The sequence below is a fragment of the Natator depressus genome, chromosome 8 (genome assembly GCF_965152275.1).
Source record: "Natator depressus isolate rNatDep1 chromosome 8, rNatDep2.hap1, whole genome shotgun sequence".
Classification (NCBI taxonomy): domain Eukaryota; kingdom Metazoa; phylum Chordata; order Testudines; family Cheloniidae; genus Natator; species Natator depressus.
Window position 1 is genome coordinate 4,934,336 of NC_134241.1, and position 18,902 is coordinate 4,953,237.

The following is an 18,902-nucleotide window of genomic DNA, read 5'->3' on the forward strand; positions in this document are numbered from 1 at the left end:
TGGGTCCCTGAGCTACGGAGTTCGTGCCTCTGGGCGCTGAGCTGCTGGAGGCAGATCAGAGTTGCTCTTCTTGTTGGACACAGCCTGCAGGCAGCTTTGCCTGCGGTACTCCTTGTCACTTGTGCAAACAGCCGGGCTGATACTCTCCACGGCAAGGTGAGCGTCACCCGGTGTGATTGACTGGATAGAGCAGACTGTGAAATGCAGCCACTGCAAATCTGTTCTTAACTGAGTTAGACACGCGTTTAGAGGGACTAATTACAGGCTACAAATGCTGGACAGCTGGGTGGATAGGCCCAGCTGGCTTCCTTCCTTTTCTGAAGGGCAAAGGCAATGCAAGGAGAATGTTTCTGAGTCAAGGGGTCATGCTGTTCTTTCTTTTAAATGAAGGACAAATAATTGATGAGCAGGAGCATGGGAGTTAGGCACTGAAAGACCTTTGAGGATCTGGGCCTTCTGGGAACATCTCCTCTGCAGCTGGTTGGGTGCTTCCCCGCACGGGTAGACAGGCACGTGCTAGCTCACCTCGCGCGCACGCTAAAAAAGCAGTGTGCCTGCGACAGCCTGGGTGGCAGCTTGGGCTAGCTGCCTGAGAACAAACCTGCCCGACACACCGGGTACGTAGTCGGGTGGCTAGCCTGAGCCGCTGCAGCCACTCAGCTACTTTTAGCACCCTAGCTCGAGCCCAGATAGCTTCCAGTCTGCGGAAATGTAGCTTACCACTTGTGCCTTAGTCCCCATCTGTTCAGTGGGGACACCAGCACTGCCCTGCCCTGCCTATCCATGGTTAAGGGTGTGAGCTGCTCAGACAACGTGGTAATGGGGGGCATACTGGAAGCTTTTAAGAACAGTGTATGTGGTCCTGGCCCAGTGCAGGGAATGGACTTGCTAACCTCTCAAGCCCTACATTTCTGTGACACTGGGGTATAGGATCATGAGATGGCTTATGGCAGCTCTGTGCTTATGATCCATAATTCAGTGATTATTTCCCCCACTGTGCTAGGCGCTGTACAAACACAGAACAAAGAAGATAATCCCTGCCCCAAAGAACTTCCAAACAATGTACACCAGCTCCTCTCCAGCCCATTGCTTCATCATGAATCCTGGGTCTCTCTCTCTCCTTCTCTCTTTAGACATCCTTTCTCGTGCTGTCTGCTCCCCACCTGTGAGGTGCGCACGGCCCGGCCAACCTGCTGTGTCTGCCCTCAGCCTTGTTTTCTTGGTGATGCAAGGTCACTTCAACTCAACCCTGTCTCTTTGTCCACAACCAAAACCTTCATTACAACCAATAGCCCACTGATGCTATTTCTTTAGCTTTGAATAACAAAATCCCACCCATAAAAAAAAGCTTGAAGGGATCTGACCTTTAATTAGGTTTATGATCAAAGAGCCACTGTCCAGCAGCAAAAGAGAATCATGTGCAGATAATGAATTAACTCGGCTAGCCAAGCAATGCACGCAGCAAAACGGCTCCTTTAACCTGCAGGGCCATACTTCCACCTTCTCCCAAGCCCCGGTTAAATAAATGGCTTTTGCAGCATGTCTGAAAGGTCATCAAACAATAAAGCAATTCAAATCTAGGAAGGGAACCGCACTGGCTCCATGCTGTGAAAGATTGGCTGTCAAAACCAACTATCAGTAAAGGGGAGGTGATGCGTGCATAGTTCCCATAAGAAACCCAGCTCGGATCTAAGATGGCTGAAGGAAATATTTCCATCTCTTCTTGGCAACCCCCCCGCCCCCCCCATTTATTACCCTTGAGAGTTAAGTTGTCAAAAAATGAAAATAGGAAATTTTAGATGGTGCCACAAAGGTGCTGATGAACCAAAACTCTTTCAAATGCAGATAATTTATGCGGACGTGGGCACCACGGATGGCAAATATGGGGTGAAATATTGAACGGTTCAAGAGAGCGCAGCAGAACTCATTGGACACCCCAGTGGATGTCCTTCACCCCACTGAGAGGAATTTCAGACAGAGAAGACAACTTTGCAGGAGGAATGCTGCGGCCCGAGGAGCTGCAGAACCCGTTGTTGTTGGAGCTGGAGGAGACGTTATCTGCAGAGGGATGGGGACAGACTGAACCTGCTGCCTACCTAGCACTGGGTAGCACTGGGGGCCGAAAGGTCAGAGGCGCAAACGCACAGAAGCAGGATGAGAGAGACCTAAGCACCATTAAATGACCGCAGGCGTCCCCATGAAGTGGAATTACAGTGCCCATTAAGCATTAGACATTATCATTAAGTACCAACGGGCTTAAATAGGTTCCCTGGAAGATGTTTTCATTGAGTCGATTTCCCTGTTAAGCTAGGCTAGGTAGCCGAGGGACATGGTAGATTCTCAACAAAAAGAGGCTGAGTTTCAAACAAGTTAGGTGGACAAATGCATGCTTAGTTTGCACACCGAATGTCTGCGATCAGATAAGTATATACACAAGTGGCCAAATATGGCCATTGGCTTGTGCAGTCAGTCACCCAATTTACCAGTATGATCACCAGAGCCGGTGCTAGGCATAAGCAGACTAAGCAATTGCTTAGGGCCCAAGCAGCTCAAGGGGGCCCCCTATTACTAGTTTGTGTTGTGTGTGTGGTGTGGGGAGAAAATATTCCTGCTTCGGGCCTGCAATGGGCTAGCTGCACCTCTGATGATCACAGTTGCTCCAATTTTGTGCTTGGACATAGCAGCCAGGGGCAGATACAGGCAGTCACTTTCAGCTGCCTTACTCCATTGACAGTTAGAGTAGCAGGAGGCCTATTTTGAGTTTGCTCAGCGGTGTAAAGTCCAAAACTGAGCTTACACCAGAGGAGGATCAGGCATAGCAGAAAAAGGAGAGTTCCCCCGCTGGCTATTTCTGTTCTAAAGCCATCCGTCTTTCAGCTCCTGACAGCAGATGACATACATGAAAATCCTGTCTGGAACCTCTGGGCAGATAGATGCACAAATGTATAATTTACATCTGTATCTGCTGAAGTAAGTGTCCCAATGCAAGCATGAGCACTCAGGTATATGGTTTGAATTTGGGACACTGCAGATTTTTTAGTTCCATAAAATAAATGTTAGTATCTTGAGATAAGCATAATCCTACGCCTTTGCATTAGGCTAATTAGTTGTTTGCACAGGGTTTTGAAAAGGGAAAGGGTTGCATCATTGCTCAGTATTATGATGATCATTGTCAGGCCAGAATCAGCAAAGCACAGGCATCTCCTAGAAATAGGAGAGGTTTTTATTTTTTTTTAATATTGCATATATCTGGCATAAACCAAATGGTGAGTTATACTGTTTTTGAGCACGAACAAAGACATTGTTCCTGTTGTGATGTGTGGGAGTGAAATGCCATGTAACAGCAGAAAATCGAGGGCAGATTCGCAGCTGGTGTCAACTGTCACAGCTTAATTGAAGTAAATGGACTTTTTAGTCCCTACTTTCAGCTGGAACTCTGCTGAAGATCTACTTCAAGCGATAGGTGACTTTGTGTGATGCATAACTTTTTAAAAAAGAAAACATTGGGATACTGCACCATGGAATGATCTTTTGTTTTCAATTCCCTATTGTTACCTTGTTCATCCAGCAAAAACAGGAATTTGTTTCAAATAGATACAAAAGCATGAATATGTTAGCCCCACTTAGGATCTCTGCATAGACCCAGATTAAAAAAACAAAATCTTTTGTGTTTGACTGCTAGTACAGTGTGTCTTGAACCAGCAACATACATTTAAGTGTAGCCCCAAATACAGGGCTAGAAGTCAGTTACTGACTGAACACTGACCCCAGCCCTGATTAGTGTGGATTTGTTACTCCTTCAGCTGCCAGATCCACACAGTAAAATCCACATTGCAGGTGGAGAAGGCTTTGGATTGAATTCCCGTTCTACACATGCAGAAATTGACAATTGGAACCTAACTTTTAGAACATTGTGATCAAAACAGATGGTCAAGTTCTTCTCTCATTTACACTTGTGCAACTCCACTGACTTTAATAAGGTTGCCCCGGTGTCCACGAGAGTGGGATTTGCTCTACAGTTTGCATTTAAAACGTCAATGATAGATCTGACTGCATTTCTACTCAGCATTGGTTTGTACAGTTCACGCTACACTACCCCGCAGGGAGCACCTGAAACTTCAGGGCATGCAAAAACTGTGTGCACACTGCTACACCGCTTTATGGATGCAGATAACTTCCCACCCTGCACGCTGGCCCGCAAATAGGGAGGGCGGAGTCATAGTCCTGCTTCTTCTCCGTCTCAAGAAATGTAAGGAGGAAGCAGCCCCTGCGCTTCTCTCAGTGCAGGAACTGGGAGTCTGCCAGGCCCTATGTGAGCTGAGCAAGTGAGGGGAAGACTTTTTATGCACCCCCACTGCTCGCTGGCATGGCAAGGCAGAATCTGTCCCTTGAAGTTTTAATGAGTCCAGCTATAGATTTGTCTTGTATTAGTTACGTGTCTCCTTCTGTGGAAGGGAAGCTGTGTCAAACCATAGGAAAAAGCCTCCCAAAATCTAAACAGATTAGAATAAATACAGGAGAACAGAACAATTGTCTCTACAGGTGTGGGTCAGCAAATATAGGTTTGAGGAGGCAAGGACTGCAATTGGTAACAGCTGTTTTAGCTTGCGATAAGAAGCAATAAAGAAACCAAAGACCCTGTTGAAATCATGTCAGGGCTGCTGTTCTACAGCCATCTGTTGACGCAGCTGGTAAGAATCGTTACAGACGGCCATGGGGACTCTAGGACATTATAAAATGACAAATCAAAGATTTTATGGCACAAATTGTCTTGCAGATAATCAGATACACAGGCAACCTTTACCAGTTTGCCTAACAGCTTTGCTGGCATTAGCTAAAGACAGCTGTTTATTAACTCTTTATGGAGAGCCCCTCTTTCCCCCTTTCTGATGCAAGAGAATTTAAAGAGATAAAACTCACAGGTTTTTTTGCTAAATTTATTCTGACAATCTACCAATTAATTTTATGAAAGTATGACTCATAATGTTGTTATATAACACAGTCACATTACACTCTACAGAATACAAATAACCAAGACAAAGTTACTTGTAAATACAATCTTGGCTAACGAGTAGAGTTTACAGTACAAAAAACAAATTGAGGTTTGGAAGAGAAGATAAAACAGCCTTGTGATTGTCAGACACATTAGCTGAAGCCAAGAAAAAACATGCATTTTTTTACAAGGAGTTTAACCCCCCCCCCCCCCGACGATGTTTGAGTAATCTTTCCAAAATAAATTTTAGTTAGATGTATCAAAAAGTTCAAGCAGTAACAGATATCACTAACATGGGAGTAACAGGTCAACCTGTTTGGAAACCACTGTGTTAGCGTTCATTATTTGGAAATTATGGGTTCTACATCATCCTGGTTCCCAGTGTCATAGGAATCTGTTCAATACACTCGTTGATGTCATATTAAGGTTCCAACCCTGCTCTGATGAAGTTCAGTGGAAACAAGATTGGGCCCTACACTTCATAAATACTACTTATGTACTGAAAATCCTACAAAACAGCCTCTCTCCCAGAAATGAAATGACTTATTACTATCCAGCACATCATTTCTGTATTTTCTGGCCTAATGGAACAAGTCCTTTCTCTCTGCTACTCAGACACCAGATGAAACAGCTAGATAGGCAAACACAGACTTGGTTTATTAAGAACGCAGTGTTATCTACCTAAACTATACAAATTAAAGAACAGATTCAGTTAAATCGGGAGCTGTTCTCTTACACTGATCGCACATAGCTCCAGTGTCATTTTGTTGCATGCAAGCTGCCATTTTTGATGAGACATCTGTCAATCATTATTGCGTGTCTGCTGGTTTGGAAGTATTTAAAAGAAGCCTTGATTTTACGGTTCCATCTCCAAATTGCATTTATAACATGGGGACAAAAACATCAAGGATGCCGCCACCATATGTAGTGTGACAGTTTGACAGAGGGGCATGGCCAGCTTCTCTGAAAAATAGGCATGGCGAAGTGGAAATCCTATGGCCTGGGGGATGTACAAGGTCAGACTACACGATTACCCCTTCTGGCTGTAACATCTTTGAGCTATGACATTCAAACTCGACCGAAGGAAATTCTTTTCACCAGAATGCACCGTTAGCCTGCAGAATCACTGCCGCCAGGAATCACTGAGGCCAGCGGTTTAGAAGGATGCAAAAAAGGATTGGCCATTTATCTGACTAACAAAAATATCCAGAGTTATAACCATGACTATTTAAGAATAAACAAAGAGCCAAGAGAGGAATATAAACCCTTAAGATGAAGAGGAGCATAAACAACCTCTAGCTATATGAGCGTGAAGAAGAATCTATCACGAAGGACAGGTTATTCCAGATCTACTCCTCTGAAGCACAGCCACCTGTCAGAAACAGGAGATTGGAACAGATGGATCACTGGGCTGATCCAGTCAGCAATTCCTATGTTCCTGATAAACACAGGCCTCTCAGTGAAGACAAGCTCTGCTAGACCTGCGTTGCTTGTGTTTGACTTCAGAAGCTTCTCGGGAAAGAACTTAAAAATGCTTCACCCTCTCGGTCTCTAATACTGACACATAAATATGATTTACTCATGCCATTTATTACAAGGCTGTATTACTGCAGATTCCTCTGCTTTGTAGAATGGCTCTCCTATAACTGTTTGTTATCCACCACCACCCCTCTAAACGTAACCTGAAAACCTCTGAAAAATCTTGAATGTTCCCTCCAGAAACCACTAGTTCAAGTCACCTTTCAAAAATAGGAAGCAAAGAAAGAGATGTGGGAAGCTAAGCGGTGCTCCTGTTGCTAAGTTGTTAAAATTAGATGGCAATATGCTCCCAGCAGTTGTAAGAAAATAATTTGTGGAGTGCTTACAAGCCTTACATACATTTAAATCGCAACTGGAAATAAAGTGTGATTAAAGTGATACACTTGTAAATGTTAAATAAAAAATAAGAAATACAAAATAAAAAAAAGGAAAAGATCAGCACCAAAAAGTGAAACTAGGGGTCAGAGTCTCTTCTACATTCCAGTCCCTAGGGATTGGATCTCCTCCTCTGAGGAATCTCCTGGCACAGGAGAGTCCCTAACTAGCACAGGGCAATGTGTGGTCAGCTCCTGTGCTACATCTCCTTGCAGCTCTTACCATGGGGCTTGCTAGAAATGGAAGAGGGCATGGCCAGACGGGTACTGCACTCCAGTGACTTGCGACTGGCAGATAGCAGAATCAGGGAGCCATAACTAGCCATAACTATCCACAGCTAAGAATCTGGCCCTAAGTTCCCCCCACTTTGCTTGTTAATGTTGTTTAGAAACAACTGCCTGAGACATTTGATCTCTAGATTCTTTTTTTTTAGGACAACCAACTCGTCATTCCTTGCCCACGGCAATGTCAAATACACCACAATCCTTTGGATTTTCTGCAGTGAGTAAAGTCAATAAGGTTCATGGACAGATAATACCAGCAGAGCTGCCTTCCTGTCCTGCCATGTAAAACAGAAACAGGGTACGGCATCTACCAATATTGGTCATTTAACCATGGTGCTGATTATGTCAAAATCAAGATTTAATTTTCCATACGTTACAATGGCATTTTGGTAAGTTTCTGCAGAATCATTAAAACCTTAGAGCCCTGGTTATTCCATAAATTGCTTTGAAACTATGACAATTAATTTAATCCAGATGCACAGTCTGGCACTATTCCTTATTCTAAGTACAGTATGTTTTGATGGCAACACAAAAGCAAAATACACAAAGCAGATTTGCCGAAGCCCATAGTTTTGATGGGCTGCACACATCAAGAGGCAACTCAAAAAGAGCACACCTCTCAAATCGTCGGGACAATAATGCAGGCAGACTTGAATCTGAAAGAATTCAGATTTCTTTGTGTATATGAAGAAACAGTTCACAAAGAAAAGGATCCTATGGCACGTGTTTAGCTCAATTTAGCCACCTCTGATACAGTAACTGAGGTGACCAAGAAATTGAGTGTGAATTATCCCGTTTGTGAAATGCTTCCAGTGGAGTACGTTTGCTTTACAAAATTGTTGCGAAGGAGTATTTCAAATGGCCTCATCTAAGCAGGCTTAAATCTATAGATCGGCACTGAGAAACATAGATGAGGAAACGCACAGATTTAGGTAAAGTTTTGGCACCTCATATTCTGGAAAAAGATTCATTATTTCTTGTGCACATTTGACTAGAGTTCTTTTTTTCTCGACACCCTACAGAAATCAGACGCAGCTTTAATAATCCCACCTCGCTGGATTCAGCAGACCTCTTCTTCGGAAGGTACAGTATGGCAGCTGTCATGGGAAACAGTGTCAATGCTTTGTATTTCTGACTGAAGGTGGACCGATACCTGGACTGCTATTTCTTGACCCTGCTCATTCATGGAGCCATCATCCGAGTCCCCTGCTGGTGAATTACTGCGCTTGAGCTCTGGGTTGATGGGGTAGATCGCATCTTGGGTAGCAAGGGCTTGGGTCTGTTTGGTTTCCTCACCAACTTCATCAGGATCATCAACTCGCACTGCTTCAAAGATCTCCTCCATGAATGCTCTACAGTTCAGGATCAAAGGTGGGAGGGGGATGCTTCTAGCAAGCTCTTCAATGTATCGAGCAAATTCCATGGTCTTAAACTGGGTGACTTTGGCCAGCTCTAAGGTTTTGGCAGATGTGATGATAGGAATGCGCTTGGCGATCTCAAAGGCTTTCTGAAGCTTCTCAGCCCCTTCTGTCCTGAAGAATTCATTGATGGCCTTCTCTGTCTTGCGGAGGTGGCTGCTCATCATACACAGACGGGTGATGTTTAAAATGAGGATGATTGTGAAGGCAACCAGACACACAATCATGTAGTAGATGCTCATGTCCCCGGATGTGAAGATAACCCTCAGGGTGACTGTGTAGTAGGAGGTGCCATTACGATTAGTGGCTGCACAGGTGTACCGCCCGCGGTCACCAAAAGTTACACTGGTAATGTTAAGGATTCGGTCAGTGATCAACCATCTTCCACCTAAAGATCCAAAAGAAACAGGTGCAGTAATGAGACAAAGAGAATTAAGAAAATGTAACAAATTACGCTTACTCCTTTATTGAGATACAGGCCTTGGCACTAAGTACTGCATCTGTAACATAATACAAAGATTCCTCAATGATCATACCTGATGTGGTGGAGATTTTGTTCTGTAGCTTGTTTAGCCTGAATTTACAACTCAGGTGCTATAAGTACACCGGACCCTTGATAGAACGCGGGATTTGGGATCCATGCCCGGGACTGCGTTATAGCGCGGACCGTGTTAAAATGAATTGCAATTAAAGTAATTAAATTTGGGATCCATGGCCACGATTGTATTATATGCGAATTTGCACTATATAGATGCGCGTTCTAGCGAGGCTCTGGTGTACTTTTCTACCGTAAGACTTTGCTCGCATCCCACTCTTTGTTCCATTTTGTATTGTTCCATACAGAGCGGCTGTGCCTTTAGACCGACAGCTCTTTGGGGCACGGATTCCAGTATTTGTTTAGCACATTTTGCCCACGGTACGGTGCTGTGTTTATTTACTGCTCTATATAATTATAACGTCCAATTTTCTATGTGGGTTGACTGAGGCAAAAGTTAAGTGAGCCATGGAAAACGTCACATAGTCAGTAAGGGTACATTTATACACTGCACACTAAGCCCAGGTCTGTGGGACCTGGGCTTGTGGACTCGGTGTTTCCAAGCCCATGCTTGAGCATCCACACTGCATTAAACACCTGCGTTAACAATTGCTGGCCTGTCTCTCACAGCCGTACCAACGCCTCCATATTGCACTGCGCAGACCTTCTGACTTGGGTCTGTGACTTGACCTGCATCCACACTGCAAAACGATAGGCCTTGGATACAAGTCCCAGTGGGGCTTGTACTTTGGTTCTGACTCCCCCCACACCCAGCAAGGTCCTAGCACCTGGATCCTGAGTGCTGCTGACCAGAATCAGACTGAACTGAGTGTGGACAGGAGAGGGGCTTGGGCTCAAATCCGAGTCAGAGCCTGTGTTTAGTGTTCAGTGTAGACATACCCTAAGTAGCTCAGCTGGTGTTAAAACCCATCCCTGGAGACCCAGTCTTTTGCTTTAACCGCTACACAGCTGTGCTTCTTCTACTGACTGACAAAACTCTTGGTAAAAAATAAATTAATAATAATAATGCTGGCTTCACAGGCAATTTCCTACATATTTACTAAATTGGGGAGGACACATTTGTTTTCATAACTCATTCTCTTCATTTACGCTGCTTTCAATTAAATTTCCAGATGGCATCTAAAGATTATTTTAGCTGCACATAAGCTGGATAATACCCCAAATTAATATGCATAGCATTAAGAGGATACTGTCAGGTAGCTCAGACTCACAATTTGACCTAACTTAAAACTTGTTATCTAATGAAGACTGTTCCCCAGATTCTATAAACAGTATTACTTTTTTCTTTTTTTAAATTAAGCACTTAATGGGCTAAGAGAGTGCATCTCCCTCTGTAGCAATGGTTAACTAGCCAAACCATTCCCTGAGCAGTTAAACATCCTGTTGATTTCCATAGAGTTGCTGGCGCATAAACCAGGAAGTAAATTTAATCAAATAATCTCTCGCCTTTAAAAAGGCCGAGAAAGCATGAGAATAGTTTGCCAGCTAGAAAAGGTCACAATTTGAGGAAAATTATTTTTTAATGTATGCTCTTAAGATGTAAAGAGCAGGACAAAATAAAAAATCAGTTATGAAGCTGATACTCTGGATCTTTAATTATGTACCTTTGAACCAAAACAGTTCAGCTCTACAAGATTAAGCATCACAGCAAAAAGGGTGGGCCAGTGGATAGGGCACTAGCCTGGGACTTGGGTTCAGTTCCCTGCTCCACCACAGGTTTCCTATGTGACCTTGGGCAAAACACTTAGTCTCTCTGTGCCTCAGTTCCCCATGTGTAAAAGGAGGATAAACCTCTCACGAGGGTTGTGAAGATAAATATGTTAAAGATGGTGAAGTGTTCAGATACCATCTAAGATAGTAGCAGAGCTTACCTTCATCTCTTTCATTGAGCAGCTGTCCTTTTGAATTGTACCAAAGGATAAATTCATATTGGCTGATGTTCAGTTTACATTCAATTAAAGCACTGGTCCCCTCCTTTGCTATGATATCATGATGTGCTGGAGAATTTGCCACGACTCGGAAGACTGGATGAAGTGAAGCAGTCAGAGAAATGGATCTTGACCCAGGTGTAACTGTCCTGTTAGAAGCTACATTTTCCAGGGCAAAAGCAGCAGGCAGACCCACACTAACAATCAAAGCTAACAGGCAACAACTGAGATTCATGGAAGATTAGAGAAAATTGTTTTTTTCATTTAACTTGGAGTAAGGAGCAGGATGCGTAATATCAAGCTGTCTGCATTAAACCGAGTTCAGTGAGGAGGGTCTTGAGTTGTTCATTGACAAAGAGTTTCTTGGAAATATCTGAATCCTAGTGCACTTTCAAGACCATCGATATTAGTAGTGAAAATGGGAAATCCAACTGTGAAAAAAAAAGAGAATTAGGTTTGTTAATAATACCAAGCTTACGTGGTTTTCAAATCTCATTTCCAGTAAACATATTTCAGACTACAATAATTTAAACTGTCAGCTGAGGGGTTTGGCATCAGAGATGAGCTCAGGGCATGCCAAAGGGATGAGGGTAAGAAGATATTAGCATGATCAGTACTCCAGTCACTTCAGATGTACACTTGTCCTACCCTCCAAAATAAGACATCTCAGGGAGCCTAGGCATTAGGGGCAAAAAGAATGTAACAAAAGGGCCAAAGTGATTAACAGATTGGAAATGCGTAGCTCTCATTGGGATCAAAATGTGGACTGTGTGTATGGCAAAGAAAAACAGTTTTCACAACACGGGGAAGATGAAGGATGAAAATGTAATTTAAAAAAAAAGTGATTTCAAGTCCTGATTTTCCAAAGGGTATCTACTCAGCCTCTTGTTCTGTACCTACAGATAACTGTGGGTGCATTTTATAGCCCTGAGACAAATAATTACCTGATTTGCAGGTACAATCAGTAGTTAGATGCCTAAGTGCTATAAAATGCACCCACAATTTTTTGTTCCTGGAAAACTGTATCTGCAATGATTTGTTTGTTCAAAATGGAAAGTCACTTCTGAAATCTGGCCCTTAACATCGAACTGTTCTTCCTCATGACAACTTTTCTTGCTGCCACATTATCAGACTCCACATTTTTACCATAATTTGATGCTGAAAATATTGCACTAATGGCTACTACTATTTAGCACTTACAGTATGCTTTTCATCTTCAAAGTGCTCTAAAATCTACAAGTGCCAAATTCTGCTCTGCATCTCCTAGTGCTGTCAGAGGGTATTTTGACTAAGGACAGGACCCACAATTTTTAAAATGAAGTTGTGCACAAGATAATGGATGGCATTAGAATAAAAGACCACTATCAATGCTTCTGGTATATATCAGTTTTTTCCACCGACAACCAAGAAGCAAAACATTTCAGTAAATACACTGAACTCCAAGAATGAGTTGGCATGAGAAAGGTTTACATTTGTATATAATTTTCATGAAACCTGACCAGAGAATATTTCTGATCTAGTAAATGTTCTTTGGACTCATCATTCCTCCTAGACTGTCCCATGGCAATGAAAACCAATTTATGATGGGAAAAACCCAAACTAAAATACCCTGGTATCTTAATGAATATCTTACTTCACCCTGTTGAATATCTGACGTCAATCTTTATAGTCTGTTGTTCTTCTACCAATAACACATACCAGCAGGGTTCTATTTCATAACTAGGACAGTACAAAGGATTAAGTAATTCATCGATATGCTTTTTATAAATAAGGCAGCAGGCACTTGATACGTTTTTTTCATCATTTTGACATTACTAGTTGACACTGCTTATAGTAGTTTAACATACCACAGAGGAATAGGATCACGGCACAAAGGATTACTCTACAAATGAATGCACCTATTTTTTGCTCTTTAACTCCTTTATAGAATAGATTAATTAATCACATCCAGGAATTAGGAAATTCATTTACCACATACTATGCCAGCTAAGAATTTTTTATTAAAGGTTATTTGCCCAAGGACAATCCAGATTTCTAATTTGACAAGATAACTTTGTCCCATTATTGGTTGCTGTTGTCAAAAATCAGCTAATTAGAAAAAACAGTATTGTTGTTTGACTCTCCTTCAAGGTTCAGCTGACTGGCATGTCTAAACCTGAGGTGGAATTAGAGTAGGCCCCAACTGTTGTTTCTGTGTAAATCCACTGAATGGCACCGAGCCTGTCTCTCCTCCCCATTCTTTTTTCTGCGTGTCTCATTTCTTATTTCTTCCTTTAGGATGAGGCCGGCAGCTGTGGAAGGAACTCGATTAGTGCCACGCTACTGAGCAGAACCCATTTCCCACAGGCAAGCTGACAAGGAATAGAGCTTCCTCGTTAGCTGCATTCCACCAGTGGCATCTCTGGGAAAGCACTTATGCAAAGAAACTGGTGCTGATCCAGTTCTGCTGGAGCTAGAGCAGGCTGTCCAGGGGGATATTCCGGGGACTTTACTCAGCCCCAAAGGCACACTGTTGCACATACTGGATCTATGAAGCTATTTAATACCTTGGATCCCTCTTTCATCTCCCTTTTCATTTCCCCCTACTCTCTTTCTTGCTCCTGATGCTTTCCCCAATCATCTTGCCTTGCTCTCCTTTTTCTCCTCTCACCTTTGTGCTTTCTCTAACCACCTTACCCATGGCACATCTATCTGCCCCCATCTGCCAGGCGCCCTCTCTGTTCCTTCGAATCCTCCTTGTTCAGCTATTCTTTTTCCTCTTTACTTCTAATCAATAACTCCACAAACGGCATTTCCCTTACCATGGTCCTGAGTTTATCTGGTGTTATTTTGCTGGTAAGCTGTGTGGGATAAGGCACATGTCCTTTTTATTTATGTCTCTGAAGCACCAAGTAACTTTACTACCCTCTCACTTTTATAATGAAATAAATAAATAGTATTGTCAGCACTACAGTTAAAAATCTTGTTTCTCTCGGGTCCATATGTCAGCTGAGAAAACACATTCAGGCTGAACTTGGTATGTAAACATCTTAGTTTAGTAGTAAATTAATGCTTTTAAATGTCTGAGGATACATAACTAAAAATATATAAATCAAAAATGTTAGAAGTTGATGAGTTTAAGATTTGTTTTGTGCTTATATAATTGCAAAACTGCTTTGATTTAAAAAAATATTTTGGCAAGTAACTATTCCAAAATATGAACTAACCACTACTGGTACAATTTAAAAAAAATTAAAAAGTTGAATACGTACAAGACAAATGCAAAGTTTCAGAAGGATATTTTCCACACAGACTTAATCAAGTGACGTGACGTCTGTTCTCATATCTTGTATAAATATGAGAGACACTATTTTATAACACAGAGGTTCTGCTTTTTCTTTAAACTTCCCCCTAACCCACAGGAAATAAAGTGAAATAAACAGTTCTATGTAAAAGAAACAACAAGAGCAAGAAGATTCAAAGTTTATATTGACACACAATCTTTCACTCATTTTTTTTTGGTGGGGTGAAGACAGAACAATAGTATGAATGAAGGCCAAAGTGTTAACCTACCCTTTGTCTTTCATGTCATAACTTAAATGTTATTTCAACTTAGGGGTTGCAGCCTACAGACCCTTACTCAGATGAGTAGGATGCTCTCACGAATAAGCATTACTCATGCGATTAAGGTTTTACAGCATCAGTCCTAGTTTTGTCATATGAGATCTGATTCAATAAAGGTTGTGGAAACCTAGTTCATTTCAAAAAAGGTGTTAAACATAGTTTCAGATACTACATGTTTCCACTGCCAATCTTTGTGGCCTTACTATCTTATTTTTTCTATTTTTTAAAAAAAGATTTCCCTCTTTTTCTTACTGTTGTGTGAAAGACCATTCTGACAGGGTAAAAAAACTGACAATACAGGGGAAACAGTGAAATTGACTATAAGCAAAGTGCTGTCAAATGCTCAAAGTAAACACATTGAAAAAAAGGAAATTATTTTTTTATTTCCTCTCTTTCAGTCACAGTAATCTTAGGAGTGGCTTATAAAAATTATAGCTAGAGCAGTTTCAGATAAAAATGCTCCAGGGGTGAATGTTTTTGGAAAGTATGAGCAAAATCCGGACACATTTTTCAGTTAGGAACAAAACATTTCTATTTTAAAAGGTTTTAAGATTTGTTTTCTATGCAAGTATCATTCAAAAATATCTGAACATTACAAGTGGTGTGTCCTCCTTCCTGAAAAATAGTAACTAGGGCCCTGGTCCTGCACAGACTTACCCGTGTTTATCTTTACACACTGTAGGCCAGATTCTGTATCACTAATGTTGGTGAGAGTTTTGACATTGACTTCAATAGGGGCAGGATGGGACCCTGTGAGCAATCCCACTGACTTTAACAAAATTACTCACAGTACATGAAGTTAAACACGTGCTGCATAAACTTTTGTATGACCAAAGCCCAGAAAGAAAAATAAAGGATAAGAAATGAAAAAAGAAAACAAGCAAACAAAAGGGTGTGTGCATTGGAACATGAATAGTACAAAATATTCCCATTAAGTTTTCAGTGGATATTATTTATGTGACTATGGAATCACATAATAAATATAAATATCAATTTGAACTCCCTATGTGTGGTTTTTCAGCTGCTATTTCTATGTGTAGTTACAAAACTGACTAAGTGCTTGGCTATGAAAATGGAAATATGCAGCACAAGCTGTTGAGTGAATAATGTTTTCCTGCACCGATGACGTGGGTTTTAGCCCACGAAAGCTTATGCCCAAATAAATTTGTTAGTCTCTAAGGTGCCACAAGGACTCCTGGTTGTTTTTGCTGATACAGACTAACGCGGCTACCACTTTGAAACCTGTTCAGTGATTGTTAGTTATGCTGTTAAATGTAACTTTTATACACAATGGACTCAAACCTGCCACCAGATATATACACATAGCTCCATTTGACTTCAATGAGAGTTACAGAAGGTGTATCTGAGGGCAATTTTGGTTCTGATAGGTGCAAATGGAGCATGTTGCAATTACTACATGACAATCAAGTTCTACATTTCCTCAGTTCGGAGTGTTTCAGGGCCCAGTCCCACAACTGCATGTGCAGGTGGACATCCCTGTGCCTGAAGGATCAAAGTCTAAAATGCTAATCTTAATGCAACATTAACATATATTTCTGCAGTCTGTACAATATATTCAGATAGCAGATTTAGGGTATATCTTCACTCCAGAGTTAACCTGAGTGACTGAGTTAACTCCTCTTAAATTAGCCCAGCTAGAGTGAGAGCAATCACACTGCGAAATAACACTGGAGCTTTACAGAGGGGTTGTGTCAGCAGCTGATGAGTTGTGCTAACTTGAGCTATAGTCTAAACCCACTCAAGATAAAAGCACCAGCATACTTGGATTAACGATTTTATGTGGTTGGGATTTGAGTTAAGGGCGACACGCAGGTTAACTCTGCAGTGAAAACAAGTCCTTATTTTCCTTATTGAATCAGACACAAAGAGTATCTTATTATATCAAATCACTGTAATCTCCTGTCTAATGATGTTTTAGAGAATCAGTGGAGATAATTCTAATATCTCCAATGGTTTTCTTGTGATAATTTCTTCATTTTGAATTATTAAATTTAAATTATTAGATTTTCAAGTTTTTTTAACTCTATTTCTAACCTGACATTAGAAACCTAAGTCAATTATTTCAACACCGGAAATATCTAGCAACATTTTCCCTCAGAAGAGTGAGCTAATTATCTTCAGTAATTGCATATGCTAATCCCTATACGTGCAATGAATCTGCATAATGTATAAAACATCAGGAGTGATGGGTCATTGAATTTTACCATTAAATTCTTGAAGGTCTGATTTATTATAAATTGTTTGTCACATTTTCCTTTTTGCAAACCCATTATTATTAAGCAGACAAAGATCTTTCATTGTCAACTGCTGGAAGAGAATGTTTTGCTAAATCCATATTACTCAACCATCACATTTATGCAAAACAGCTTCTGAAGCTGATAATGGAGTTAAAAAGAGGATAAAACATGAAAAGTGCAAACATCACAAAATCTTCAAGAAAGTATTAAAACCAAGGGAAGAGAAAGCATCCACAGTAGTAATTGGAATGGTTTATGTCTGAACCTGAACTTAAGATCAACATATTTAACCTTTACTGAGCCATAAGAATGGTCATACTGGGTCAGACCAAAGATCCATCTAGCCCAGTGTCCTGTCTTCCAACAGTGGCCAATGCCAGGTGCCCCAGAGGGAATGAACAGAACAGGTAATCATCAAGTGACGGTAGCCTTGAACTCTGAATTTTCCTATCTACAACAACAAATATTTAGTTTTCACTTAAACCACAAACCTACTTTTTCATTACTAGAAAATATTCTCTTACTGTATATATCATCTTTGTGTAGCCTGTCAAGTAGTTTGTTATAATACACCTTTGAAAAAAATAAAGTTGAAATTAGTGTATGACAACAGACATTTTTTTCTACATGATAAATGTGATATAATACATTAGAATCTATAGGGGATTTCAACATTGACTTTACGTAAACTGAAAATTGAGCCTTTTGAAGGCCCCACACTGCATGTATTTATGCATTTGCTTAATTCTACTCATGTGAGTAGTCCTAGTGAAATCAGTGTGACTTCTCACATCAATATGCATAGTTTCAAGCATAAAATACTGATCAGTAGGCCCACTGATTTCAATGTGCTTTGAATTAGACCTTCAGCACCTAAAGTCCTGATTCAGAAAAAGACTTTCAATACATTCTTAAATTCATCTCAATTCAGGGAAGCACATAAATCCGTGCTTAATTTTAAGCATGTGTTTGGTTGCTTTCCCGAATCAAAGATTAAGGCTTCAATTGAGCGTTCCGATTCATGCAGGCAGACCCCTCCATCCACGGTGGAGCTGTACGGATGGCAATGGGGCTCTGCAGGATGACTGGGGCCTGTTTGCACAGATCAGTTGACAGGATTGAGGCGTAAGACTTAACCATTCTCTTTCTCCCTTTTCACATTTTATAAGAGGGGCAGACGGCTCTAGAGACCGTATGCTGTCCTGGTGCCCATGTCACTGATAACCATAGCGGCTGAGCGTGAAATAAAGATACATTTCATGTATTTTTTTTAAAACATTGCAATTTAAAACAAATCTGCCAGCAGCTGCACCTTTCTCTGCCTACGTTTTAAAAGCGCATCACTGGCTCAAGTGACATTTTAGAACATACTAAAAAAGAAAGCAAAATCCAGGCAAATCCTGAAACCAAAACGTCACGGCCAGGGCCCCCCGAAGTGCCACGAGAGCCGTGCCGGCACAGGGCGCGGCGGAGCGATGGCTCGCTGTGACGCCACGAGGCCTCGCCAGGCTGACGCGCCGTGATGTCACGACAGAGCCCTGGGGAGAGGGGACGGGTTGGGACACCCGCCATGGGGCTGCCCTGAATTAACCCCCGCCTGCCCCCAGCAGATCTCGAGGGGAACACGATGCGCTCCCCCTCTATGTCAGCCTCACTGCAGAGCACACGTCAGGGCAGTGACGTCATGATCGCGTGACGTCATGCCCGCGTGACGCCGGGCCGGGGCGCCGCACCTTCCCCCTAGGACTTAACAAGGCTTCGCCGAGGGGCCCCCTGACGTCACTGTGACGTCACCGCAACTTACTGATAGGTTGAAGCTGGTGGGAGGCGGGTTTGGCCGGAGCCCCGGGAGCGCTCACGCCCCTACGGTGCAGAGAAGCCAGCGGACCTTTCCGCCCCACTGCCAACCCGGAAGTGCCTCTGCGGCAGGGAGAGGCGGCTTCCGGGT

The 18,902-nt window shown here is 42.0% G+C and overlaps 1 protein-coding gene across 1 annotated transcript; it reads right to left on the reverse strand.

The window, feature by feature from the left end:
* Window positions 1-4,944: 4,944 nt before the first annotated feature.
* MFAP3 (microfibril associated protein 3) lies at window positions 4,945-18,899 on the reverse strand. The gene is made up of 3 exons (XM_074960250.1): window positions 18,759-18,899; window positions 11,037-11,524; window positions 4,945-8,997 (listed from the first exon to the last, which is right to left on the reverse strand). The coding sequence occupies exons 2-3, from the start codon at window positions 11,326-11,328 to the stop codon at window positions 8,252-8,254; spliced, it is 1,038 nt and encodes a 345-aa protein (XP_074816351.1). The 5' UTR covers window positions 11,329-11,524; window positions 18,759-18,899; the 3' UTR covers window positions 4,945-8,251.
* Between the last annotated feature and the right edge of the window lie 3 nt (window positions 18,900-18,902).